The sequence below is a fragment of the Narcine bancroftii genome, chromosome 13 (genome assembly GCF_036971445.1).
Source record: "Narcine bancroftii isolate sNarBan1 chromosome 13, sNarBan1.hap1, whole genome shotgun sequence".
NCBI lineage: Eukaryota > Metazoa > Chordata > Chondrichthyes > Torpediniformes > Narcinidae > Narcine > Narcine bancroftii.
In genome coordinates this window covers 11,263,025-11,290,976 of record NC_091481.1, presented here as the reverse complement: position 1 = coordinate 11,290,976, position 27,952 = coordinate 11,263,025, and the positions used below count along the sequence as shown (strand labels likewise).

Here is a 27,952-nt window from a genome sequence, read left to right as displayed (position 1 = left end):
GTGGCAAAAGGGGCAATTCAAAGAGGAGCTCCCTTGGAGTACAGGGGATCAAAAGTGTTCTTTTTATCCAGGTATTAGTGCAGCTCTGCTCAAGAGGTGGAAAGACCTTCCATTGGTCAAGCGATTGGCAAAGCAGTTGTGTTCCTATATCATCCCGCTACCCTGAAGATCATGTTGCCGCAGGGGGTGGGGGGAAAGGATTGTTTTTTTTTTTAAACAGAGAAGGAAAAAGTACGTCTGTTTATAAATACCCTGCTGGCAGTAAATGGAGGACCAAGTGGGAAAACTATAAAAGGGGCAATAAGACTTTAAAAACTTGTTAAAACTGATGGACTGGGAGGACTTGAATTTTGGTGTTATATAAAGAATTGGCTTTTGGCTGTTTTTTTTAAAAAAAGGATAAATGATGTTATATTTCAGGGTCTTGGTGGGGGGTTCTGAGACTGAATGGGTGGAGGGTGAGAATGGAGTCATGGTGACCTCATGGCAGTGAGAGGAGGGAGGGTGGCTGAGATTCATGTATGATGTGTTATGTGTTCCCTTTTATTATTTGGAGGGGTATGGTTATGAGTGGGTGTGTATGTTGTGGTGTAGTGGGCAAGTGGATTTGTGGAATTTTTTTAATCCCAGGGCCTGTTGCAGCTTGGGTGGAGTGGAGCAATGGGCAGATTGAATCTGCGGTTGTCTGGCAGTGGAGATGTAGCGAATACATTTAGAGAGGGTGTCCTAGTGTGATGGCCGAAAGATTAAAGTTTGCTACTCTCAATTTTAATGGCTTAAGCATAAAAGTGAAATGTAAAGGTCTTGGCACACATTAAAAAATGGGGATAGATCTGGCCTTCCTCCAAGAGATGCATTTAACTAAGCGGGAGCATCAGAAGCGAAAAAGGGGATGTGTGGGTCAGGTCATATCCTCATTTGGCTCAAAGGCAAGAGGGGGGGGGGGGGGGGAGAATAGCAATTCTAGTGGTGAAGAGTGTTCCAGTGCAGGTGCAAAGGGTGATTACAGACAAAATGGGAAGATTTGTTATGGTGCACTGTCAGAAATATTCAGAATCCTGGACCCGAGTTGAATGTCTATGCCCCCATTATGATGAAAATTTTATACAGGACATTTCCTACGATTGGCAGAGGAAAATGAAAAAAATTCTAATGGAGGGTGACTCTATGTCTGGATAAATCCACAAAATGAATAACTAGAACCAGAGTGGCGAAAGCCACCAATGACTGCATGAGAGAACTGAATTTGATAAATGTGTAGCAGAAAAAGCATCCAAGAGAAAGAGATTAATCAAAATCAAATCAAATCAAATAGCTTTTTATTGTCATTGTACACCTCACTGACAAAAGGCAAAGGAGGAAAAACCCAACACCCAACCCCAACCAACCAATTTTCCCCTGCAACCGCGTCTGCCTGTCCCGCATCGGACTTGTCAGCCACAAATGAGCCTGCAGCTGACGTGGACATTTACCCCCTCCATAAACCTTCATCCGCGAAGCCAAGCCAAAGAAAAGAAACAAGTTATATAACCAGATACTCAAGGCAATGGGATTCCTACTCTAGAATAGACTTTTTTCTGGCTTCATCCCATATAGAGGGTAGGGTTATGGAAGATTAGTATGGGGCAAGGCTGATCTCAGACCATTTCCCCCCCCACCCTGGATTTGACTATAGAAATGCCAGATAAACAGGTCATAGCAGACAGGTGGTGTCTTAACACTGTGGTTGAAAAAGCTGGAGTTCTGTAGTTCCATAAGAGCTGAAATTGCCCTGTTTTGTGAGTCCAACTGCCCCTCTACTACAGATAAATTCCTTCTGTGGGACACTCTTAAGGCATACTTGAGGGGCCAGATAATTGGGTACACAAAGACAGTCAAGAAAAATTGAGGGAGGTGGAGGAATTGGAAAAGGACATAACCCAATTAGAGAAGGATTTTCAGAAATTACGCTTAGAGGACCACTATAGAGTTCTTACAAGAAATTGGAAGACATATAGTATGGAAAAGGCCCGTATGAGGTCGATACAAAAGTATTATGTTGGGGGAAAGAGCTCACAAGGTCCTCGCCTGGCAGTTAAGGGTAGAACAAGTCTCTAGACCAATTAATGCAATACAAATAGGGAATAGCCAGATCTCAAATAAACCAAAGGAAATTAATGCAGTGCCATAGAGACCATGATTCAAAGGCGGAGTGGAAAGAAATTCATTTCTGCAATGTATTTCCTGCTCCAGTCAGATGGGCCCAAACTGGGCCTCCATAGGTTGAGAGAAAGATGGGAGTTGGACTTGAGTATTGTAATTGATGAGGATGCTGGTCCAACTTATGCCGGGACAGCATGACCACGGTCATCAATGCAAGGTACAGGTTGGTGCAATAATTTTTTTTGCACCAACTGTATCTAACACCGCAAAAAAATAAACAGGTCAAAACCAGAAGTCTCAGACCAATGCTTCAGATGCGGCATGGCGACTGGGACGTTTGTGCACGTAACCTGGTTATGTACCAAGGTGAGGCCCTTTGGGAAGAACTAGGCCAAGTCCTAGAGAAAATCATAGGTAAACAATTTACATAGACCTAGAGTAATTCCTGTTGGGAAACATAATGGGCATAAGGCTTACAATGAAGCTGTCCAAATTTCAAATCCAATTTGCGTTAATCACATTGATAGTGACCATGAAGTACGACTCTAGTCTTTGTATCGAAAGATGGAATGTGGAAATGCAGAGTTGTGTTCCCCTGGAGAAAATAAATTGCAACCTGAGAAACAAATAGGGTACCTTTCATAGGATCTGGCAGTCATACATGCACTACACAGGGACATGGAAGTGTTTCCCCGTTCCTTGCTGTGGCTTCCTCTCCCTTGCATTGATCCTGATCAAAGAAAGTCAGGAATGAGCATTAGCCCAGAAGCTGCCCATTGAGCTGCAAAAATCCCTGTCCCTTATTTATTTTCCAGCTGTTAAAGTTTTGTTGTTGTTGTTGGTTGAAGTGTGAGTCAGTAGTTTTGTTTTATATGTGGGGGGGAGGGGGTTTGGTAGAGACATGGGCTTGTACATATAGTCTATTTATATATGTATATTTGAATGTGAATTGCCATTGTTGGCATGACACTATATATGTCTCTACAAGCTTGTGTGAAAATATAAATATTTAAAAAAGGAATTAACTACCTATTTACCTCACAATTTGGACCAAAATTGCCACTTTCTCCTGGATCCTAAAGACGATACTTTACTGAGCAGCACACTCAGGATATTCTTTTAAGTGAAGTGAAGTATTTTTCTTACATGAAGATCGTGATAGATTATAAATATTTTGGAAAGATAAATTGGGGCAGGATTTTTTTTTAGTGTAGGTCACATACAAACACTTCAAAACAGATCTCATTTGAAATACCGGAGCTCTGCTCAAGCTAGACAGGCTGGCTCCAAGAGCCTTTGCAAAAGGTTTGGAGAGTGCCCAAGAGACTTCACGAATGGATTGTTGTTTTGAAAAGCAACAGATGAAAGAACTTAGAGGAGTAGGTTTGGAGCCGCAGGCTGTCTGGGAGTGCCGCTTGCTGTTCTAAGAGGGTCATGTGGTTTTTTGCAAGCAGAGAGGGAGTCAAACAGGCTTTTCTCACAGACAGAGAGAGAGAGAGAGAGAGAGAGAGATCACTTCTGCAGTTTTACAGTCAGCAGTAACAGCTGGGACTGGAACAGGACAAGCTGGAAAACTTTTGGAAAAACCTCATTTGGAAGACAGGTTGTGAGTGCTTAGTTCAGCCTAATTAAAGCCCTTGTAGTCATGCAAGAGGAGAGGACTAGCTGGTTAATGTTTCACTTGAAATAAGAGAAACAAAAAGGAACTGAAAGAAAGAGGTCATCATCTGGAAAACCATGATGGGGAAATTTTCTTCAGCAAGACATTAAAGTGGCTGATTAAAAGGAATCATTTGTGGATGTTCTGGAACAACAAATCTCTCTCTGAAAACCGACAAGAATCTTCCTGAGCGGTAACCATTTACCTTTCAAGCACCAAAGCCTGGTAAACTTCATAAATGTTAAATTCTGTGCACAGTATAAGAATTGCCTGTAACCAATAAACTTGGAGGAATGAGAAGTGAGATTGGACTTTGAATCAAAACTTACACATTAGAATTAGAAGGGGGTTAAGTTAGGTTAGTTAATAATGGTAAGTTAAAGTGTGATTCTGTTTTCATGTTGAAAGATAATTAAAAGTAACTTGTTTAACCATTTGTTTTGGTGAATATCTATTGCTGCTTGGTTTTGAGGTCCTTTGGGCTCGTAACTAGAGTGACGCATGCTTGGAATTCAATGTCAGGGGTGGCAGTAGAGGCTGATACAATAGTGATGTCTAAAAGACTTGAGAGATTGAAGATAAATGAAAAAGCAAGGATTTTTTTTCTTCCCGTTTCCAGTGACCGAGGGGGAGTGCAACCAGAAGGAACAAATTCAGAGACTAAACCAGCCAGAATATTTTTCATGTTGATGCTGAAAAGGTGATAGAAACATTTAAAATAAATTGTCCACATAAATGAAGAAAAAGTGCTTGGCTACAGAGAAAAAGTAGGGACCAAGACAAGATGGATGGATCTACCAAACAACCGATAGCCATAATTGGCTAAATAATACCAAATTCCATGCACATCTGCTGATAATTATAATTCAGCCAGAGTACAAATTGAGCTAAAAAAGTAGTGTTAATTACTCCAGAATGTACATAAAGTTCTTTCTACGGAAGACACAGTGGTAATTATAAACAACAAATTTTTTTTTTACAGTTTGGACTGGATTGCAGGAGGGTATTCAAGTCGTAGATGTTTATCTAGAAATGCAAGAATCTTTTTCCAAGAGTCCTCCTGAGCATCTGAGTGAGGTTTAGTTGTTCCTCCCCACAATATGTTAACTGCAAGAAAAGAGAGGGCAAGAATAATTTCCATGTCTAGATTATTGCTGAGATACCAATAGTGAATTCATGCAAGCATCACAAGCTGTACAAAAATAAATAGTCACTCATGAGCAGAGAAAAACAACTTCTTAAAGATAGGACTGCAACTACTATTTCTACAAGTTCCATCTGCAAAACTGTAGCTTTCACAGGAACGTGAGGAAATCAAAGATTTGGAATGCTATCCACACTATCCTATGAAATGGTTTATTCCGTCAACATTTTTATACATTTGAATTCTGTTTAAAGAATTAAATAACAATTTCTAGCACAAATCCTCTCCATCTGTCCTCAATTAAACAAACCATTCTGATTTTCTAGCTTTTCCTAAATGTCCCATGAAGCAACTGAGAGCAGCTCAATTGGTTCTGTCAAGGTGTACGGGCATGTTTTCAGTGCAGCAAAACTGCAAGAAAGCCACTTTAAAATTAACTTTCTGAATATGAAGGGCTGAAGTGTTCTCTGCACAACTCTAATTAGGAGTACAAAGACCTAAACACCCCCCCACCGGCACCTTCCTCTGTGGCTGCAGGAGGTGCCACGCTTGTGCCTACACATTCTCCCTCACCACAGTCTGGGGCCCCAAACAGGCCTTTTAAGTGAAGTGCAACACTTCACTTGTGTATCCGCAGGATTGATTTACTGCATTCAGTGCTCCCTTTCTCTACAGCAGAGAGACTGGGTACAGACTGGGAGATCACTTTGCTGAGCACCGTCACTCTGTCTTCTAGTGGCCAACCATTTCAGTTCTGCATCACACTCCCATATTCACATGTACTATCCCGCCAAGACCACCCATAAATTGGAGGAGCAGCAGCTGATTTTCCGGTTTCTGCTAACCTGCTCTCCTTTCCTCTTCTCTTTCCCTTCAGCTCTCCACCCCCTTCCCTCTCTATTCACCAAGCCATCCCTCCTCCTCTTGCTTGCTGCTGTGCCCTCCCTTCTCCACCTACTACCTTTGCGATCACGTCTTCGCCTTACCCTTTTATTCAGATGCCTGCAGGCATTTTTCCATACCTTGATGGGTTCAAGCCCAAAATGTCAGTTATGTAATTTTATCTTTGCTATATAATGACACTGTTTGATCTGCTGAGTTTCTCCAGCCTTGTGTTTTTACTTTTTTTAAAGCCCTAATTGAGTTTATGGTTGAGGAGTCTGATGGTGATGGGGTAGCAGCTGTACCCGAACCTGGTGGTGAGAGTCTTGTTCCTGATTGTGGCAGCAAGAACATAACGCGCTGGGTGACGTTATTGTCTCATCTAAACCACAGAAGCAGATAAACTGACATGTATTGTCTGTTAATACTAATAAGAGCAGGTTTTGTCACCAAATTTCCATTTAAAAGTACATTGCACAATGGGATAAGGTTGCACAAGTAGCTGCAAAGCTAACTGGAGATGCGTAATAAATGAGGATTTGCTGGTGAAATCAATACTCATAAAAACAAACTGATAATTGCACAGGCAAAAGTCGATCATCCAAAAAGCTGGACACACATTTAGGAAATATAGTTTTAAAGGTACACAAGATGATGTTCATTTTTCTGTGCCTTTCAAGTGGTAATGGAGGGAAGTACGTCAATGTAATAAAATCTGGAAGAGCAGGGACTCCACACAAGGACATTGTTGAAAGGTTTGCAAGGGAAAATATCGCCCAAAAACTGGGATTTTAAATTAGTGGGGCTTAAAGCTTCTCTTTTTGTCCTATCATTTTTTTTAATCCCAAAATGGTGAGCAAGTCATTGGTCAGTTTAATACTGAAATGACAGATGCTATGCAACTGGCAATTCTTGGCAACAAGATCTGGTTGGAATACAAGGCAAAACTAACAGCAGACTCTCCCAATTCCAAGTCAGAATGACTAAATTTTACATTCGGTTGGTCCAAGACAAATATTTTTAAGTATAAAATAGCAAAAATTAGGGTTTGAAAGCAGGATCAGCTTAAGTGACCTGGCAGGTTATATTGAAAGATAAGTCTGTTGAGATGCAGTGACACATATTTCAAAGGTTCTTTCAAAATGAGCAGATAGAAATATTCTTGTAGAATAAAAACAATTAAGGAAAGAATCCAACATTTGTAATTAATTTACAAAGTTGAAGTTCATGTTAAACAAAGCGAAAAAGCATACAGTTAAGCAGCAGGTCAGAAAATTGCACAGAATATTTAAAAAAACAAACCCCCAACCCCCAAAAGATTAACAAGGAAGGAACATTGAGTACAGGGTAAAATTCGCAACTAATTATAAGAACCAAGAAGAACAGTTTCTACTGTTACTGAAATAAAGAGATTGCAAGGTGAGGACAGGTCAAAAACAAAGCAAGTCTGGAAATTAATAAAATAATTAAGAAGATGACAAACAAAATTTGTACGTCTAAATCTAAAATAAATGTAAATATCTGATAAAGATAATAAAAAAAGCTCCTTGCGCAGTGAGTCAGATGGAAGATTAGTTGGCTAAAAGGAAAAAGAAAGTGGGGAATTAATTAAACATTTTCTTAGTGAAGTGGAAGGAATGGCGTGCCATAAGATTGGTGCTGGGGCTTGAATTGTTTGCAATTGGACTTCGATAACTTGGTATGGAAGACATGGTTGCCAAATTTGCTGAAGATTACAAAAAGATCAAGATTGGTAAAGTGAGTGTACAAAGGCTTGGCAAAGTATAATGTAGATAAAATGTGAAATTGCCCAATTTAGGAAAAATGGAAAAAGCAAATTTCTAAATAGTGAGAGATTACAGAGCTAAAGGGGTCAGGGGGGTTCCTGTATGTTTCCCAAAAGGCTAATATGCTGGCATTGCATCTTTTTTTTCTTTGGCTTGGCTTCGCGGACGAAGATTTATGGAGGGGCAATGTCCATGTCAGCTGCAGGCTCGTGTGTATGTTATTTATTTATTTGCTTGTAGCGAGATTATGTTTTAGTTATGCAATGCATTTGTGGGAACACCTCTATACACTTATATTGTAATAGCCTCCTTATTCACACAAGAATATTAATGTGTTGGAAGGAGTTCAGAAAAGGTTGATTAGACTGTGATAGGAATAGACTACCTGATGAGAATCTTGTATTCACTGGACATGAGAAGAGTATCTGGAGAGAATTTTACTCCAGTGAGAATGTAGAACTAGGTGTTAATGTTTAAACATAAGGAGTTGTCCATTTCAGAGTGGCTCCAGGTGACTTTTTTTTCCTCCATTTAGGTGGTCTCAAGCCTTTGTTATTTTAATAAGATAACAGAGCAAAGTCTTTGAATATTTTTAAGGTAGACTTCGAGAGATCTCTTCTCTGGCTTGGCTTAGCGGACAAAGATTTATGGAGGGGTATGTCCACGTCTGCTGCAGGCTCGTTGGTGACTGACAAGTCCGATGCGGGACAGGCAGGCACGGTTTCAGCGGTTGCAAGGGAAAAGTTGGGGGTTGGGTTTTTCCTCCTTTGTCTTTTGTCAGTGAGGTGGGCTCTGCGGTCTTCTTCAAAGGATGTTGCTGCCCGCCGAACTGTGAGGCGCCAAGGTGCACGGTTGGAGGCGATATCAGCCCACTGGCGGTGGTCAATGTGGCAGGCACCAAGAGATTTCTTTAAGCAGTCCTTGTACCTCTTCTTTGGTGCACCTCTGTCTCGGTGGCCAATGGAGAGCTCGCCATAGAACACGATCTTGGGAAGACGATGGTCCTCCATTCTGGAGACGTGACCCACCCAGCAAAGTTGGGTCTTCAGCAGCGTGGATTCGATGCTTGAGGACTCTGTCAGCTCGAGTACTTCGATGTTGGTGATGAAGTCATTCCAATTAATGTTGAGGATGGAGCGGAGACAGCGCTGATGGAAACGTTCTAGGAGCCGTAGGTGATGCCGGTAGAGGACCCATGATTCGGAGCCGAACAGAAGCGTGGGTATGACAACGGCTCTGTACACGCTGATCTTTGTGTGTTTCTTCAGGTGGTTGTTTTTCCAGACTCTTTTGTGTAGTCTTCCAAAGGCTCTAATTGCCTTGGCGAGTCTGTTGTCTATCTCTTTGTCAATCCTTGCATCAGATGAAATGGTGCAGCCGAGGTAGGTAAACTGGTTGACCGTTTTGAGTTCAGTGTGCTCGATGGAGATGTGGGGGAGCTGGTGGTCATGGTGGGAAGCTGGCTGATGGAGGACCTCAGTTTTCTTCAGGCTGACTTCCAGGCCAAACATTTTGGCAGTTTCCGCAAAACAGGACGTCATGCGCTGGAGAGCTGGCTCTGAATGGGCAACTAAAGCGGCATCGTCTGCAAAGAGTAGTTCACGGAGGTTGCTCTTGTGTCTTGGTGAAAGATACTTGATAAACAAAGGGATGTAGACTCGTGGTTGCAATCAGATCACCATGATCTTACTCAATGGAAATCCCAGGCTTGAGCATGCTAATGGCCTACTCCTATCGGTTTCATTTAGAAGTTATGATGTCCAAGAATACTGTATTCCAAAATTATGGAAATTTCAGGGGGAGGCAGTAGGGGGAATCCATTTTGATATCATACATTAATTCTAACCCCATTCCAATCAATGCCTAAATTCAAAACAGTTTCACGCATTCAACTGCTTATCTAGATAATATCACCGTTAAAGTGAAATGCAAGATACTGGCATCAAATAGCACACTGTGTATGCTACTAAAGAACAGGAAAATGAATATAATGGCTTTGAAGGCAAAAGCATAAATGCACTTATAAAACATGAAAACAGGCTCTTTGATCCACCATGAACCCACTTCCTCTTAATTGTATACCATTTCTCAGAACTACTCCATCTGTGCACCAGTGGCCAATTAATTTACCGACCTTAGGATGAAGGAGGAAACCACACAGTCACAGAGAAACATGCAAACTTCACTCGGATAACACTAGAAATCAGAATTGCTGCTATTAGACAGCAGTTCTACAAACTTGGCATTATGCCATTTTAAAGGAGTAGAAAACTATTTACCAAATTTACATTAAACAACTGTAATTTAATGGGCATTATCATTAATAAAATTTCACTTCAGGTAATATAACACCTTACCAGTTTTGTTTATTGAATGAATCTTAAACTTGGTTATCCTGAAATGAGGACTATATGGAGGCTCAATCAGATGTCCAGTCTGAGGGTAGAAGATAGTTGTGAGCAAGTGATCATTTCCTGCAGTCTTCATCAACTTCTTTATCTGAGAGAAAAAAGCAACTAAGTTTACACCTACAAATACTTTCGATCCAAAATCTCACTTGCAAGTGAGCAGTATCTGCATTTACCTCAACGGCAGATTCAGCTGTCGGCCAGTTCTGATCATCTTCACCACAGATAATCATCAAAGGGGATTGGATTTTATCAATCTTTCAATTAAAGACAAAGGAATATGTTGTGAACAAATGATTTAAAGCAAAGCTGTGAAGACAGGAGTTTAAAAATGGAAACAACAGAACAGCTGATTCAGGGTCTAAATGACGTAGCCTGCTGCAACCCAAATCCAGTGCAGTAGGAGACAGCAAATCTCCTCTCCCAGATAAACTCAACCTTAAGAACATCGCTTGATGATCCTCTCCATAACCCAGGATGACATGTGGGCTTTCTTCAGGAGAAGGAATCTGGTGAAAGTATCTGGTCTGGATGGAGTACCCAGCCAAGTATTAAAAGTCTGCTGACCAACTTGACAATGTATTCATGGATATCTTCAACATCACTGTTTCAAACAGTGCATTGTCCTTGCTTTGGCAGCACATATACTAAAAACAGGCATCTATCATACAAGAAGAATGTGGTAACACCTGCCTAAATGACAATCGACCAGTGGCACTCATATCAACAGTGAAGAAGTGTTTTGAAAGGCTGGTGTTGAAGCCTCTCAGCTCCTGTCTGAGTGGCAACATGAATTCATTCCAAATTGCCTATCATAGCAACAGATCTACAGCAGATCCACACAAAGCCCTAAACATAAATCAGGATGCTCATTCTTGACTAGAGTCAGCATTTAACACCATCATCCCCTCAAAATCGATCAGCCAAAGCCAAGACCACTTGGATCCTGGATTTCCTCATTTCCAGACCACAATCAGAGAGGATTGACAGGAACATCTCCTCCACAATCTCCATTATCTTTATTGCAGATATCAGCTGCAAATAAGGTATAGTAAAACATTGATATCTCCCATCCTGTTGTTTGGAAATCTGTTATCCTGCATTCCCTTGAAACTCACTCAATTCATTATAAACCTAAACAAAAGTGGGAGCAAGATTTAAACATAAAGATAAAAAATGAAATATGCGAAAAGTTAAGCTCTGGAACTATGAAAAATATAATAAACACAAGGTTACGCATGATACAATATAATTGGTTACAGAAGTTAAATAAATGGGATCCAACAGTATCAGATAGATGTTTTCGCTGTAAAAAGGAAATGGGAACAACTGTACATGCAATTTGGGCATGTGAGAAAGTGGAAAAGTTTTGGGAAGATCTAAATCAGGTATTAAATAAAATCCAGAGATCTTTCTTCTAAGTAATATAAGTAAAGAATTAGGCCTCAAACTGGATGAAGCGCAAAAAAGATTTATTATGATAGCCTTAGCTGTAGCAAAAGAATGTATAATGTCAACTTGGAAATCAAAAGAGAGCCTGAGAATACAGCCATGGTACATAGAAATGAATAAATGTATTCCATTGGAAAAAAATAACATAGAATTTAAAAAATAAAGTCACATTATTTGAAAAAATTTGGGAACCATACATGGAACACAACAGAGGGGGCCTACCGTGGACCTCCACCCCCTAAAATGATAAGAAGACAAAATGACCTGATCCAGTGTGTAAAAGTAGATGACACAATTTTCTTGTTTATTTTCATTGTGTGATGACATTGTTTAATAGTTTAATTGTATTGTATATGTTGAACATTTAATGGGTTTGGAGAGGGGTGGGAAGGAGGGAGGGAAGGGAGGGGGGGGAAAAAAGGGGGAGAAAATGCCACAGTGTATATTTAAGAGGGAAATGTTTGTACGTATTTTGATTGATATGGTTCATAGTGGGGGAAAAAATTTTAAAAATTAAAAAAATACATGCTCTGTTGTAGAAGCAATGCTAAAAGCAATCTGCAAAGGCAATCAGCAGCTGTCCATCACAGAGACTTGCCACCACTGATAATCATTGTTTATAAGTAGTCTTATAATGGTCTAAGTGCATCCCTCATCCTTCCCTGCTATGGCCTTGACTTGCCTAATTTCATGTGACCAACTCGCAATAAGTCCACAAGCAAAATATACTTTGGCTTGCTGCACAGATACTAATCTATAGTGGAGGTATTATGGACAGTGAAGAAGATTTTCAAAGGTTGCAGAGGGATCTGGATCAGATGGAAAAATGGACTGAAAAATGGCAGATGGAATTTAATGCAGACAAGAGTGAAATGTTGAATTTTGAAAGGTCAAAGCAAGAAAGGACATACACAGTAAATGGGGGGGCACTGAGGAGTGCAGTTCAACAGAGGGATCTGGGAATACAGATACATAATTCTCTGAAAGTGGCGTCACAGGTAGATAGGATTGTAAAGGGAGCTTCTGGCATATTGGCTTTCATAAATCAAAGTGTTCCATATAGGAGTTGGCATGTTTTGGTAAAGTTGTATAAGGCATTGGTGAGGCTAAATTTGGAGTATTATGTGCAGCTTTGGTCACCTAACTACAGGAAAGATATCAATAAGATTTACTTGGATGTTGTCAGGGCTTCAGGAATTGAATTACAGGGAAAGATTAAACCAGGTTAAGACTTTATTTCCTGGAATGTAGAAGAATGAGGGATATGTGATAGAGGTATTTGAAATGAGGGGGACAGACAGAGTAAATATACAGGTAGTTAGGCTTTTTCCACTAAGGATAGGTGAAATACAAATCAGAGGACATGGGTTAAGGGGGAAAGGGGAAAAGTTTTGGGGGTACACGAGGAAGAACTTATTCACACAGAGTGATGGGAGTGTGGAACAAGCTGCCAGCTGAAGTGGTGAATGCAGGCTCAATTTTAACTTTTAAGAAGAATTTGGACAGGCGAGGATGGGAAAGGTATGGAAGGCTATGGACTAGTGCAAGACCATCGGACGAGGCAGAAAAATGGTTTGGCACAGACTAGAAGGGGCAAAGGTGCCTGTTTCTGTGATGTAATATTCGATGGTTCCACTTCTTGACAAGAATTTTTTTTTTTTTATTCCCAGTCAGTAAAATCTTTTTTTTTTTTTACCTGCACCCTGGGCATCAAATTATCTGTAAATGGCAAGGGAATGTTTCTCCATATCATAGCACCTTCTTCAGAAAATTTAATTTTGTCTGTATAACTAGGTGAAAACACAAAAATAAACATTTTATTTGGTGTTGAGATTCAAGTCCATTAACCTATAACTTGTCAATTTCACAAGAGGATAAAGCAATTGTACAAATTTGCAGAAAACAACCCAGTTTCCTTGATATTTAATATATGCTTGGTAACTCGCGTCACTCGCGTCACTCGCGCATTATAGTCTAGATCACAAGTGAAGAACAGCAAAGACATTTAAAAAGAACATTCCAAGAAATTAGATCAACTTACTCATTGTCCTTGACAAATAGTTCAGTCCCTTCCTGAAAAGGTATAATATGACTTCCACTGATGCAGATTAAGCACTTGGGCTGAAAGAAATATGCAAAATATGCAGTGCTTGAACAATCAAGATCAACACAAGAATTTGTATTATTTGTAAAGAGGATCCAAGAAGACCAGTAACAGTTTAATCAATTTCCAACAAAAAAAAACATTCATCAATAATGCTAACCAGCCACAATTCTGATATGTTTTATAATATTGAGCATTGGTTCAGAACCACAAAAATTCCTCATTTACTTGGGATCTCTTAAGATTGTCCTGTCAAATACTTAATTGTTTTGCAAAAGGCAAAACCAAATGAATAAATCTATTTTAAAAACACACAGGTTTCTTTATAACTATCTGATAGAAAATTTATACAAATTCTCATCTTTACCCCTAACACTACGTTTTTGCAGTAGCCATTTCAAAAAATACTGTATTTGAAATAATATATTTCAAAAAATATATTAAAAACCCTATAGATTATAAAAATCTAACTGAATAGATATACAACCATCCTCAATCTTGTAATAACAGTATTACTCTGTCAAGATTCCATTTGATGCCAACTTTACATTCTTCTTTCACAAGTAATTTTCAAGATTGATCAACTTACATGAATATTTGGGATCTCTGTTGCCATCAGGAGTGCGACTGTGAATCCAAGTGAAAGGCCCACAAAGGCAGTCCTGTCTTTTGCAATCTTTGGATGGTTATTCAAGACATCAAAGGCCTCCTGTGTATCATTGAACAACAATGCTGCAGTAACTTGTTATTTAATGGCCACATACATCACTGTAACTAACAAGTGCAAACATCAATTATCTTTGATTCTGGTATTTAGACAGGACATGACCTCTGACATCCTTTGCTTGTGCCTGGTTTTTTTGGCCCACTTATATTCTGATAGAATCAATTGTAGCGATGTTCTTTTCACACCACTGAGTCATCTAGTTGTGAGTACAATGAAGAGACATACTATTCCCATGCTCCCATTTTTTCCATCGAAACAGAAAAACATTCAGGTCTTCAATTTAATAATTTATGAAATCAAATATTTAGAGGAAACTGGCCAACTATCCAACTTTCAAATGAATTCATTAAGTTCAAATATGTTTTCAATGAAATATTCTTTACCTCAAAGTAAGAAAGTTTTGAATCAAAAACTTCCTCTGGTGGTGGAACATCCTTATATTCTTTATACGCCAAGGCAAGGGCTGCATATCCTCTGGATGCAAGAAGAGCCGCTCTGTATTCAACCAGACCCCCTCCACCACCCCACATGTCTAGAACTGCAGGAAATGGTCCAGGGCCTAATAAATATATCAGGAAGCACAGTTATAAAATGTAAACAACAGATTGCTAGAATACAATAAGACATTAGGCACTTATCTGAATCAAAATTACGACACATGTGGAAAGTATATCATCCATACATCATCCTCAAAAATATCAAGCTAAAGGATCTCAGATTCTATTCAACTTTCTGCAACTAGCTTCTCACTTCCCCTTTGGCAGACCCCAGTCGGTGTTGTTACGAGCCCAGAGCACCCCAAAACCCAGCAGCAATAGATAATCACCAAGACAAATGATTACTTAAACAAAAGTTGCTTTTAATTATTTTTAAACATGAAAACAGGATCAAACTTTAACCTATTACTTTTAATTTAACCCCCTTCTAATTCTAAGCACACGTGTATGTACTATGTGTGTAAGTTCAGAAAAGTTATTTGATTCACAGTCCAATCTCATGTCTCATTCCTCCAAGTTTACTGGTTGCAGGCAATTCTTATACTGTGCACAGTTAACATTTATGAAGTTAATCAGGGTTTGGTGCTTGTAAAAGGTAAATGGTTACTGCTCACGAAGGTTCTTGTCGGTTTTCAGAGAGTGATTTGTGTTCACTGGACACCCACAACTGATTCCTTGTAACCAGCCACTTCAGTGTCTTGCTGAAGAAACTTGCCCCATCAGGGTTTTCCAGATGATAACCTTTTTCTTTCAGGTCACCACAGACTTCCTTTTTTGTTTCTCTTATTTCAAGTGAAACATTTGGCAGCCAGTCCTCTCCTCTTGTGTGAGCCACAAGGGCTCTGACCAGGCTGATCCAAGCGGTCACAACCCATCTTCCAAATGGGTTTTTCCACAAGCTTGCCAGCTTGTCCTGTTCCATTCCCAGCTGCTGCTGCTGTCTGTAAAACTGCAGAACTGAATTTTCTCTCTCTCTCTCTCTCTCTCTCTCTCTCTGGGAAAAAACCTGCTTTCTCTCTCTGCTTGCAAAACAACATGGCCCTCTTAGAACAGCAAGTTCCCCTTCAGACTGTCTGTGGCTCTGACAAGCTCCTTCATCTGTTGCCTTTTTGTAAACAACAATCTATTAGTGAAGTCTCTTGGGCACTCTCCAAAGCTTTTGCAAAGGCTCTGAGACCTCGACATGTCTAGCATGAGCAGAGCTCCAGCATTTTAAAAAAGATCGGTTTTAAAGTGTTTGTATGTGACCTACACTAAAAAATCTGCCCCAATTTATCTCCCCAAAACATAGCTATAATCTGTCACAGTGTGCATCAGCAGTATCAGCTTCTCCTCACTGACCAACCACAAAGAGGCAATACAAGGCTATGTGCCTAGTCCCCTGTACACTCATGACTGCATAGTCATAAAGGGATATGATGAGTCACAATGCAGAATGGAGAGCCATTCTGTTTGGGTGGTGCCAGAACAACAATCATGTTCTCAACATTAACGAGTCTATTAAGGGGAGCCCAAGGTACAATGCATATATCAGTACTGATGGGACAGCGGTGGAGAGGGTTGGTAGCTTCACGTTCCTGAGAGTCCACAAATCAGAGGACTTCACTTGGACTTCACATAAAGGCAACCATGAAAAAGGTACACCAATGGCTCTACTTTCTCAGGTGACATGTTATTAAATACTCTATCAAGCTTCCATACCCAGGTTTGAAATGCCCAGGAATGCAGAAATACAGAAAGGCCAGGTCCATCATCGGCTCCAACCTCCCAATCCATCAAAGAGATCCATAAGGTGCTGCCTCAAGAAGGCAACCAACATGGTGAGGGGGGGTGGGAAGAGCGAGCTTGTGGGCCAGATGGGTTTGCTGCATTTCTAAAGTTAAATTTATCATCATAAATGACTCAATTCACCCTAATCACATCTTCTTCTTGCTGTTACCTTCAAGAAAAAGTACATTAGATTCTTGAACCTCTTACTTGCCTAACCATTAGTTACTCTGGGACCATCAAAAAGATCTGTCTGCGCTAATGAAACAACTTTTTTTTCTTGAACTAACTGTAACTGTGAATATTTATTTATCTATTCTTTATAGATTATCCTTCTCGGGGAAATTTAATGTATACTATCATACTGGTGTGTCATACTGTTTGGCTGCAGCAAGAATTTCAAGCATGTTACGTTGACAGTGAACTCAAACATCCTTCAATGTAATTCACTGAAATCAAGCCAACTTAGTACACAAAGATGCACAATAAGTACGATGTAAAACTATTTTCTTCTGTCTCTTTCATGGTTAAGAAATTAGAGAGAAAGGAAAGCAAATGAAATAGAAGGAATTGACATAATGCCGTGCAAGTCCATGGCATGCTATGTTGCAAAACAAAGAAAGGCTTTGGTATATTATTGATTTGAAGCACAGTTTTTCCTTACCTGGTGGCAAGAACAGTGTTCCAATAACACGACCCTCTTTGATCTGTAACCTAACAGTGCCTGGGGCCATATAAAAGCGTTCAAATACCACCAATGCCAGTACTGCTTCCTTGTCAAAATTATTTGAAATCCACCCATCATATACAGATAAGGTTACTGAAAATGGGATGGTTATATCCTTCTTCCTCAACCTAAAAATAAATTAGCATACATAAGAGATATCATCTATTGCTGAAAAATCATAGAAGTTTAGAAATGGGATTTAATTGCATATTTTTTTTAATATAAATTGCAGATGCTGTAAACCTCCAATAATAGAAAATGATGAAAACACTGATGAAGCCAGACAGCATCTGAGGAAGGAGAAAGAGTTTGCACTTCAGGTTGAAGATCCAGATAGATTGCGCCCTCATTTTCTGAAAGAAATCGTGGTAGAGATTGTGAAGACATTGATAATGATCTGGCATTGTCCCTGAGGACTGGAAAAATCGCAAATGTCACCCTACTAGTCAAGAAAGGATGAAGGCAACAGAAAGGATATTATAACCCAGTTCACCTGACATCAATGTTAGGGAAGATTGTGAAGGATACAGAGTTCTTGGGAGACATGACAAAAAAAAGGCAAAAACCAGCATGATTTCCTCAAGGGAAAATCTTGCTTGACAAATGTTATTGGAATTCTTTGAAGAAGACAAGCAAGATGGATAATGGAGATGCAGTCGATGTTGTGTATTTGGGTTTTCAGAAGGCCTCTGACAAGTGCCGTACTTGAGGCTACTTAACAAGAGCCCATGGTGTAAAAAGAAACATTCTACCGTGGGTCGAGATTATCTGATTGGCTGGAAGCAGTCAGAAGATAAGGATCATATTTTGGTTGGCTGCTAGTTGCAGGTTATGTTCCACAAGGATTAGTGTTGGGGCCACTTTTTTTTTTTTTAAATGTTGTATTTCCATGATTTAGATTATGTAGTAAATAGTTTTGTGGCCAAATTTGCAGATGATTTGAAGGTAGGTGCAGGAACAGGTTGTGTTGAGGAAACAGAGAGGCTGCAGAATGACTTAGGTTGATTCGGAGAATGGGCATAGAAGTGGCAAATGAAATACCACATCGGAAAGTGTACAGAACGTTCGAAAGCTCTTGGCATTGACATTTCAAATAGTGAAAAGCATGGACAGTGTAGATGTAAAAAAGTTGTTTCCCATAGTGGGAATCTAGGACAAGAGGACACAACTTCAGGATTGAAGAGTGTCTACTTCGGAGGAGGAAATTTGGGTGGCACTGTTAGCGCAATGCTGTTACAGCACCAGTGATTGAGAGAGGAGCTTGAATCCTCCGCTGTCAGGAGTTGGTACATTTTCCTCGTGTCTGCAGGGGTTTTCCCTGGATGCTCCAGTTTGAGACATACTAGCTCAATTGGGTGTAAGTGGGCCAGAATGGCCCCTTACTGTGCTGTAGGTCTACTTTAAAAATTAAAACAAAGCTCTTTAGCCAGAGGGTGGTGAATCTGAGGAATTTGTTGCCACATGCGGTTGTCGTTGGGTGTATTTAAGGGAGATTGACAAGTTCTTAATTATCTAGGACATCAAGATTATGAGGAGAATGCTGGGCAGTAGGGCGGAATTGGAAATATGGTGAATAAATGGTGGGATAGGCTTGATGGGCTGAATGGCCTATTTCTCATCCCATGTCTTATGGTTTTAACTGGGAAAGAGCAAAGTTAATTGTAATTTGCAAGAGAGGGAGGGAGTGAGGTCAAAGAAAATATTTCTGTTTGGGCAAGACTTCTCTAGATTTGAGATGTTGAGATCACAAGCTGTTAGGAGCAGAGTTAGTATATTGATTCTGCACTGCCATTTGAATCGTAATTTATGTATTTTCCCTCTCAACCCCATTCACCTGCCTTCTCTCGATACTTCCGTGACTGGAAACATCTTCTCTACGTCCACTTTATCACGCCTTTTCAATGAGACCCCACCCCCCTCATCCTTACAAACCTCCAACATGTTCATGCCCAAAGCCTTCAAATACATCTTGTAAACTTCCTCTGGACCCTCTCTAACATCAACACATCCCTCCTTAGATACAAGGCCTAAATTTTAATTTAGGCAGCGAGCACAGTAACAGGCCATTTCAGCAACAAGCCCGTGCCACCCAATTTACACCCCATTAACCTACAACCCCGGTACGTTTCGAACAGTGGAAGGATACTGGAGCCCCTGGGGAAAACCCACGCAGACACAGGGAGAACATACAAACTTCTTACAGACAGTGTGAGATTTGAACTCCAGTCCCAATCGCTGGCACTGTAAAAGCGTTCCGCTAACTACTACGCCAACTGTGCCGCCCTAATCTGCTCTCAATATTGCAAAGGAGAGACAATGACGAAAATCAGACACAGGAATGCAAGAGGTGCATATTTGCAGATATGCCAAGCTGCTGTACAATTATAGGCCAGTGATCACTGGGATTCAGAGGTGGAGAGGGTGAGCAAATTTAAGTTCTTGGGAGTCACTATCTTGGAGGATCTTTCCTGGACCCAACGCACCAATGGTGTCATGAAGAAAGCACATTAGTGCTTCTATTTCCTCAAGGGTTTGCGGAGGTTTGGTATGACATCAGGAACCCTGGCAAATTTCTAAAGAGGTGCGATGGAAAGGGTGCTGACCAGCTGCGTCATGGTCTGGTATGGGAACAACATTACCTTTGGGCATAAAGCCCTCCAAAAGGTAGCGGACACAGCCAGGACATGTCAAAACCCTCCCCACTATTGAGTACATTGACAGGGAATGCTGCCGTTGGAGAGCAGCAGCGATCATCAAAGACCCACACCACCCAGCACACGTTCTGTTCTCACTGCTGCCATCAGGAAAGAGGTATAGGTGCTGCAAGACTCACACCAGCAGGTTCAGGAACAGCTGCTACCCCTTCACCATCAGACTCCTTAATGACAAACTCAATGAGAGACTCATTTAAGCACTCTTACTTGTGTAATTTATTGACTTTCTTTTTGTTCTCTCTGTATTGCAGTTTGTTTGCATTCATTATCTGTTTACAGTTCTTTGTGTATTTACATGCATTATGCTGTGTACAGTTTATTTTTGCACTACCAATTAGTGGTAATTCTGCCACACCCGCAGGAAAAAGGAATCTCAGTTGTATGTGTCATGCATGTCGTCTGACAATAAATTTGAAATCAAATCTGGTCAGCAAAACAGGTGAAGATAGCAATATTGAGCCAATATCAGATTGAAATCCTTGCCTGTTCTGATAGAGACAGAAAGCAAAGTTAACTGAAGTTCTAGAATTTGATATTGTGTTCTGAAGGTTGAAATTTGGCCAGGAAGCGATATTCTTTCTAAAGTTTATATTGGGCCTCATTATAACATACAGTTGAAGCACAAAGAGAAGGAGAAGTAAAGAGGCAGATACCAGGAAACTCATGGTCACCCCAGAGGAATTAACATAAATGCTCAACAAAGCAGACAGTCAATCTGCTTTTGATTTCTCCAATGTAGAGCATACAGTACCACATTGTGAATGTGGAATGCAATTCACAGGACTGGAAGAAGGGCAGCCAAATAGCTGCTTCTCTTGGAAGGACTGTGACTCCTTGGTAGGTCACAAGCTAAAAGATTAAAAAGAATACTGCATCTCCTGCAGTTGAATGGTAGTGGCTTGAATGGGAAGAGCCAACAAGGAGGTTGTAGAAAAATAGGGAAGGGGAGGAGAGGGAAGATTCATTTAGTGGTGGAAACTGCAAAAGATTGAAAAGGGTTGAAGGTCGACTATATGTATTCCATCCTGTTTCATCTAAGAGGAGAGAAAGTAGCAGTGCAGGAAAAAGATGCACTCTTATCAATAGTGCAGGGCATGTATTCCTTTTTCCTGAACCACGGCATCTCAAGACAATCACATGGAAAATTTTGTCATTTTAGCAAATACGATGGAGATGGAGGAACTGAGAAAATGGAATCCTTACAGGAAGCAGGATGGAAAGTGCAGTCACACTAATTATGGATCCCATAGAAGAGTCAGTGGGCTGAAGGAAAAGGGAGATGGCTCCCACATTTCCTCAGAGGTATGTAATTCTTGGGCCTGAAGATATACAGGAGATGTTATACATCAAATTTGCCAGGTACATTGGGAATGGTAACCAGAGACTCGTCAGACCCTCCATAGACAAAGTTAGTAGAATTTGGGGAAAGTAGTCAAAAATTGTACCTCATTGCTTGACGACCACCAGGTGCAAGCTTCATGCTCCAGATTAAGCCCATTGGTTCTTGACCAGTGTAGGTGCCTCCCATTGATTTATCATGGCTAACTATGAAAAGTAAGATGAAAAACAAAATTATCCAGAGTTTCTACTTGCATCAATTCCATTCTAATAAAAAGATACTCAATAGATGAACATGAACATATATTGCCATCGTTTTTTTTCTAAAAACGACTAATATTAACAAGTTTAAAGAAATTTAAAGATACTTAATTAAAAGGGTCAGATGATCTTTTTTAAATTGGCTTGGAAGCAGACAAAATAAAAAGTTTTATTTTTCCCTCTCTTCAGATTGTTTCATTATAAAACCTACAACTCTCTCTTTTTATGTGGCAGCCAGAGCTGCCTACAGTTCTTTAGCTAAGGACTAATCAATGTTTTATAAACCTGCACCATAATCTTACATTTTGTGCCTTGGTTAATAAAGGCAAGTATTTTGCTTGTCTTATTCCCAAACTTATCTACCTGGGCTGTCACCTCAAATTCCTTTATCTTGGTATGCCAGGTCCCTTGAATTTTCAATACTCCTCGGGATCTTGCAATTCATTATTAATTCCCTTCCTTTATCAGTCCTCCCAAAGTGCATCACTGCTCACTTATCAGGATTAATCTCTATCTTACTAAAAGATAGAGCTACATTTTAAATCTTTTGTGCTAGTATGAAAAAAAAAACCGACAGGTGTTTCTCTGAAAACAAAAATTCAACACTTCCCAGTTTGAACGATTCTTGCATGTTTCTGAGAAGATTACATATAATGTCAACCAGTGAAAAAATGGGTTTATTCCCTTCTGGTTGTGCTTGGTGATCACAGTACCACAAAAGGCTGAAAATAATTTCATGCAAAGCCTTCTCACCTCTAACCATCTCCATCTGCAGAATTATTGTTGAGAAATTAACCAGCTTTTATTGAGAAAGAAAACTGTATCTTTGTTTTCTCAGCTCTTAAACTAACTTTATTTGCTGTAGAGTAGACTGATATTTGTGAACCAAACAGCTCACTCCACATCCAAATCATTGATTGTCCACTGAATCCTTTGTTCAGCAAGTTGTGCTCATTAGCATGTCTCATGGAGGGTCAAACTATTTGTGGATACAATGTCCCTTTATAAGGTTTTTTTTTAATTACTGACCTGCCCTCTGTTACCTGTTTAAAAATTGAAGAATTTATGAAAATTATTTCCCACACGTGCTCAAAACATCTGCCTTAAAGGCTGACACTCTACTGCAAGTTAAAGTGACACAAAATTCCTGTGAAATAGTGAAAAATACATAGTGTTACACAGTGGCACACACCTCGAACAGTTCCCTCCGAATCACTGACATAGTGGGCATATGCCATCCACCAATCGTCATCCTCAGACAAAATCTGTGAGTGCAATGTAACCTGTTGGTTTGGGGTTAAATGTGCAATCTCAATCTTGATTGATTCATCCACCAGTCCTCTTAATGGTTCTGCTTTGATCAGGGGGGCCACTCTTTGACCATAATTTATTGCTCTACCTGGATTTAATGAAACAGTCAACACATTTAATGGAAATAAATCCTTTAAAATTATGCACAATATAAATATCAAAAAACCATTCCCAACCAAACTTATCATGAGCCACATAATCCAAGGCTCAAATATATTTTCTATGTTAAACAATGCTTTATTTATTTACTTTCAAGTTGTTCCTTTACTTGTCCATTATCACCATCTTTCACATTACATTGTCACTCCTTTTGATGCAAAATCTATCTTTCCTTCCAAAATTACTTTTTTCCTCTCCTCCCCTCCCACTTTGTACAAAATAGGAGACTCTGTACCAGTTAATAAAGAATTATCCAACCAAATACTATCTTCTTGCACTAGGCCCATGACCTCGTGGGTCATAGTTCAAGGCCTGTTTTCATATGTATGCATTTTGTGTAATTTATTTTTAGGGAAGTGCAACAAGACAAAGAAATACATAGTGAGAGGTAGATCACTCAGATATAGTTAAATAGAGGGACCTTAGAGTATCTTTCTCAATGGGTCTAATGCATGCTAATCTCTCCATTTAAAAAAATACAGTAAAGTCCCCTGGAATCCAGCACCTAAGAGGATTGGTAGATGCTGGATAAGTGTATTTCCTGTTGCCTGAGATGCATGTGGCATGACTGATGAACTAAAGGTGAGGCGCGCCAATTTTAACCTTTCATATTTTTTAACTGTTTATTTTCCTCAGTTTTTTTTTGCCATTGTTTGAAGCTGCCAGTTGCTTGTATTCCAAATAACAGGGGTTTTACTGTATGCACTAAAGCTCCTACTGTTTGTTTTAATATTGCTTTCCAGCTCATTCTTATTATCAATTTCTTCCCTCCTTATAAATTTGTAATCCTCCTCTGCTGGTTACTGAAGAATTACCAGACCCCTGATGCCCCCATTAGTCTTCACCACTTTGTATGGTCTATTGTTATATTTATTTTTATCCTCTACTTCCTTCATCAATTATCTCATGGTGCCCCTCATTTTTTTTTGTTGTTGTAAATTTTATTTTTTGTTTGCATCAATACAAATACAGTATTTATCATATTATACAGATTTTAAAATATGCAAAAATACATATTTCCCTATTTTCTACCCCTCCATCCCCAAAAAGTAGGAAAAATAGAAAAGAAAGCCAGATAATCATATATCCATCATTAATTAGTTAAATTTCAAATTTACATAATGACCTTGAACCTTGAATTAACTAAGGTGAGTTGGAGCTGGAGTGGCGGATGCTGTAGATGAAGCCATAAAATCCATACAAGGTTTCCAAATCTTATCAAATTTTTCTGGTTGATTCCGTAAATTATACATTATTTTCTCTAATGGTATACAAATTAGTCATTCTATTTACCATTTATGCAACTCCACATTATCTAATTTCCAAGTTACAGCTATACATTTCTTTGCTACACTTAAAAACTTCTGATAAATATCTAAGTTCAACTGAAAAATAACTCCCAATAAAAATATTTTGGGATCTTTCAAAACTTGCATCCTCATAACTCATCCCAATAAAATAATAATATCTTCCAAAAAATTTTCTACTTTTTCACATTGCCAAACTGCATGCAAGAAAGTTCCTACTTCTTTACTACATTTGAAACATTGATCAGAAAAATTAGAATTAATTCCCATGTAATTTATATGGAATTGTGACAGCCCTCAACTGCAGAGATCGGGCCGGCACAACGCACGGTAATAAACAGTGGCATAACTCATAAACATGACCCCTAGCAATAGCGAACCTGCACGGTTGGAAGCTGGGGCCGTACAAGACCAGCAGCTCCAAAATGGTGCTGGCCAGGCTGCTGAGCTAACAGAACAACACCAGGCTGGGGAAGAAGGGTATTCATATGCAAGAATATTCCCGTGGGCGGGAATCCCATTTTTGTTATTCATGCTGTTGATGTCAGCCAATCAACCAAACAGCAGGAACTCCAACTGTACAAAAGGACCATTTCCAGCCTCAATAAAGTCAGAGTTTAACCTCCCAGACTGCGAGTGTGTGTGTTTCTTCGTAGGAAACGGCTACAGAGTATCATTGATGTAAAAAATTGAATTGTATCATTTGGTATCTAACATTAATTGTATTAGTTACACTTTCACAACATAATTTTTTACCATACTTGAATTTGTATCTTTAAATCTCTTTCCCAATTCACTTCAGTTTCAAATATATCCTTTTTCTGCATAGTCTCTTGCAATTTTATATACACATTAGTAATAAATCTTTTGATAACTGTATCAGTTATTAAATATTCAAATTGACTTTGTTCAGGTATTCTAAAATTCATCCCTAGCTTTATTTTTAAATATGATTTAAGCTGATAATAAGAAAAAATAGTATTACTTGGTATGTTATACTTATCTTTCAATTGGTCAAAAGTAAAAAAAAATACAGAATCCAAAAAACAATCCTTTATTGTTTTTATTCCACAATTGTACCAAATGTCAAAATAAACATTATTAACCGTGAAAGGAATCAAAGGATTTTGCTTTAATAACATTCTAGCCAATTGATCATTTTTCTTTCCTCTTTCTACATGTATCCATTCCAACATTAAATATATGCTTCAAGATTGGTGTATTTTTTGCCCTCTCAACAATCCTTCATGCTATTTATACAAAATATGCTCAGAATTATTTTCTCCTAATTTACTCATTTCAATTTGTACCCACACTGCCTTTTCATCAGTCTGATAACAAGACAAAAATCTAAGTTGAGCTGCTTTATGGTAATTTTTTTAATTAGGCATTCGTAATTCCACCATCTCCCCCGCCCCCCCCCCCCCCCACCCCGGTCATACTTCCATGTTAATTTATCCAATGCAATCCTCAGCATTTTGTCTTGCCAAATAAATCTTCTTACACTTTTATTTAAATCTTGGAAAAAAAAACATTGTTGGTAAAAAAATTGGTAATGATTGAAATAGGGATTGTTTTCTCGGATAAATATTCATATTCACACAATTTATCCTTCCTATTAAATAAATTGGCAAATCCTTTCATCTTATTAAATCTTCTTTAATTTTCTTTAATAAAAGGTACATATGTAGCGGTACGCTTGGAGGGAGTGGGCAGAACCAACGTTAACAGCCTCCCATCTACTGGCAACTAGCCACTTCCCACTTCAGCCACAAGGCATAGTAACTCAACAGCACCCGAAGGTCACTTTTTCTGAGCCTTTGTAAAAAATCTAAGACATTTCATTCACAGCTTTCCCTTTCCCTATAAAATCCATCATTCGTTCAAACATAGCATTTGTGTTTATTAGGGAACATGCAATCATTAATTGATTTAGGTTTAGAGGATTATCAGATTTCCTTTAACTATTTAGCTTTAGTCGTGGCTAAGAAATGTATAGCACTTACTTGGAAAGATAAAAATATATTAACTTTAGATAAGTGGTATTTGGAGATGAAATTTTGTTTGACTATGGAAAGGATATCTTTTTCAATTCAGGATAAGATGTCTTTTTATAAGTTAAAGTGGACTCCGTTTGCTAATTATATGCATTTAAGTTTGATTTAAATATATGTTTAAGCGTGATATTTTAGTATTGATAAAAAAAATTTTTGTTGTTAGAATTTTTTTTTAGGTTAAGTTTTATCTCTTTTTTGTAAGTGGGTATTTTTTTTCCATATATAATATTGTTAATTTTATTAACTCTTCACTCTTTATTTGGGGGGGGGAGGGCTGGACTAATTTTAAGTTAGATTACTAATATTATGCTACAATTAATGGGGGGGTTATTTTGTGTAGTTTTCTGATGTAATATTGTAATCATACCATTTTAATTTTTTAAAATTTTTCTTTAAATGTAATTCTCTATTGTATTCATGTTATAAAATTTTAAATAAAGTCTTCAAAAAAAAACATAGCATTTGTGCAATTCCGATGATATTACTTTGTTACCCAATTTGAATTCAATTATGCACCTACAGTGTGTTCTACTTTCCCCAAGGGTTCTAGAATTATGGCTAGAATCTCACTATCTTCCTAATAAATTTCTCAGATTAACATCCTTGATATATTTATACTTCTGCCAAGCTACTTTCATATGTGGTTTTATTTAAATTACCTCTCAGGCTTCATGCAAACACATTTAAAAATCCCACAAGATGGTTCCAATTCAAAATTAAATGTGGAAGTGGAAAATCAATTCATTCTAAGCCACTGCCAAAGTCAAAAATTACAGCCACTTGATCAATACACAAGGAAAATTATAGCATCTGAGGAAAGCATTAATCAAAACATTATATCCTAATAACAGCTGTTGAAAATCATGAATCACTTTTGCAAAACTCTTCAATGTCACAGTGGCACGAAATCTGTGGAGAACATTACAGGGTTTTCTCATTCTCTTGAGTATATTTATTAATTTAATTTCAATGACAGTCGAATCCCCACTACCTGATACCTACGGGGATCGCAGATGTCGAATATGTGAATTTTCCTGTTGACTGAGACTCACTCTTCCAATGCCTAATATATCTGGATTAAGAATATACCCTTTAAAAGACAAAAGACAGTTCAAATTGTAAAGTAATATGAAAAAAAAAAATCAGTATTGTAGTCTTTAATTATGTAAGGTTCACTTTTATTAGGTGATTCTGGTAACTTACAAAATTTTAATTCGAATCTGGGTCACTGGCGCTGTAATAGTGTTATGCCAGCTTCTATGTTATGCTAACTAAGCCACCATCATAATTAACCTCCTCTTCCAAGTTTACAGATAAAGCCTTACTAATATACCTAATACTAATAAAGATTCCTATTAGGCAGGGATAGGAAGACACTTTGGGAAAGTTGCCCCAATGGTAAGCAGCATTGGCCGACCCTTCAACCTGGGCACCACCCATCCCAGCTCCGACTCAAGTGTTCCAGTGAGGCCCTCGGCACACTTCCTTGCGCTGACAACCCAACTCAC

At 38.9% G+C, this 27,952-nt stretch overlaps 1 protein-coding gene and 1 long non-coding RNA gene across 7 annotated transcripts in view; one reads left to right on the top strand and one right to left on the bottom strand.

Annotated features, from left to right (window-relative positions):
- Positions 1–1,302: 1,302 nt before the first annotated feature.
- The window catches only part of LOC138748657 (peroxisomal succinyl-coenzyme A thioesterase-like), a 34,439-nt gene continuing 7,789 nt past the window's right edge, over positions 1,303–27,952 (bottom strand). For 4 of the 5 annotated variants that reach the window (XM_069909207.1, XM_069909208.1, XM_069909206.1 and 1 more), the window contains 10 exons: positions 22,803–23,009; positions 21,457–21,556; positions 17,235–17,425; positions 14,690–14,865; positions 14,169–14,288; positions 13,517–13,596; positions 13,172–13,265; positions 10,200–10,280; positions 9,973–10,114; positions 1,303–4,909 (listed from right to left, as the gene is read on the bottom strand). In XM_069909207.1, the coding sequence (XP_069765308.1) occupies positions 4,779–4,909; positions 9,973–10,114; positions 10,200–10,280; positions 13,172–13,265; positions 13,517–13,596; positions 14,169–14,288; positions 14,690–14,865; positions 17,235–17,425; positions 21,457–21,556; positions 22,803–23,009 (1,322 nt within the window). In that variant the 3' untranslated portion in view covers positions 1,303–4,778. The remainder of the gene's footprint in view (positions 4,910–9,972; positions 10,115–10,199; positions 10,281–13,171; positions 13,266–13,516; positions 13,597–14,168; positions 14,289–14,689; positions 14,866–17,234; positions 17,426–21,456; positions 21,557–22,802; positions 23,010–27,952) is intronic. The other variant, XM_069909210.1, reaches the window with a different exon arrangement.
- On the top strand, positions 16,271–26,566 carry LOC138748658 (uncharacterized). Of its 2 annotated transcripts, XR_011348208.1 has the most exons (4): positions 16,271–16,441; positions 17,530–21,313; positions 23,563–23,662; positions 26,067–26,566. It is a non-coding gene; the product is annotated as an uncharacterized lncRNA (long non-coding RNA). The 2 variants fall into 2 exon arrangements; XR_011348209.1 differs by lacking the exon at positions 23,563–23,662.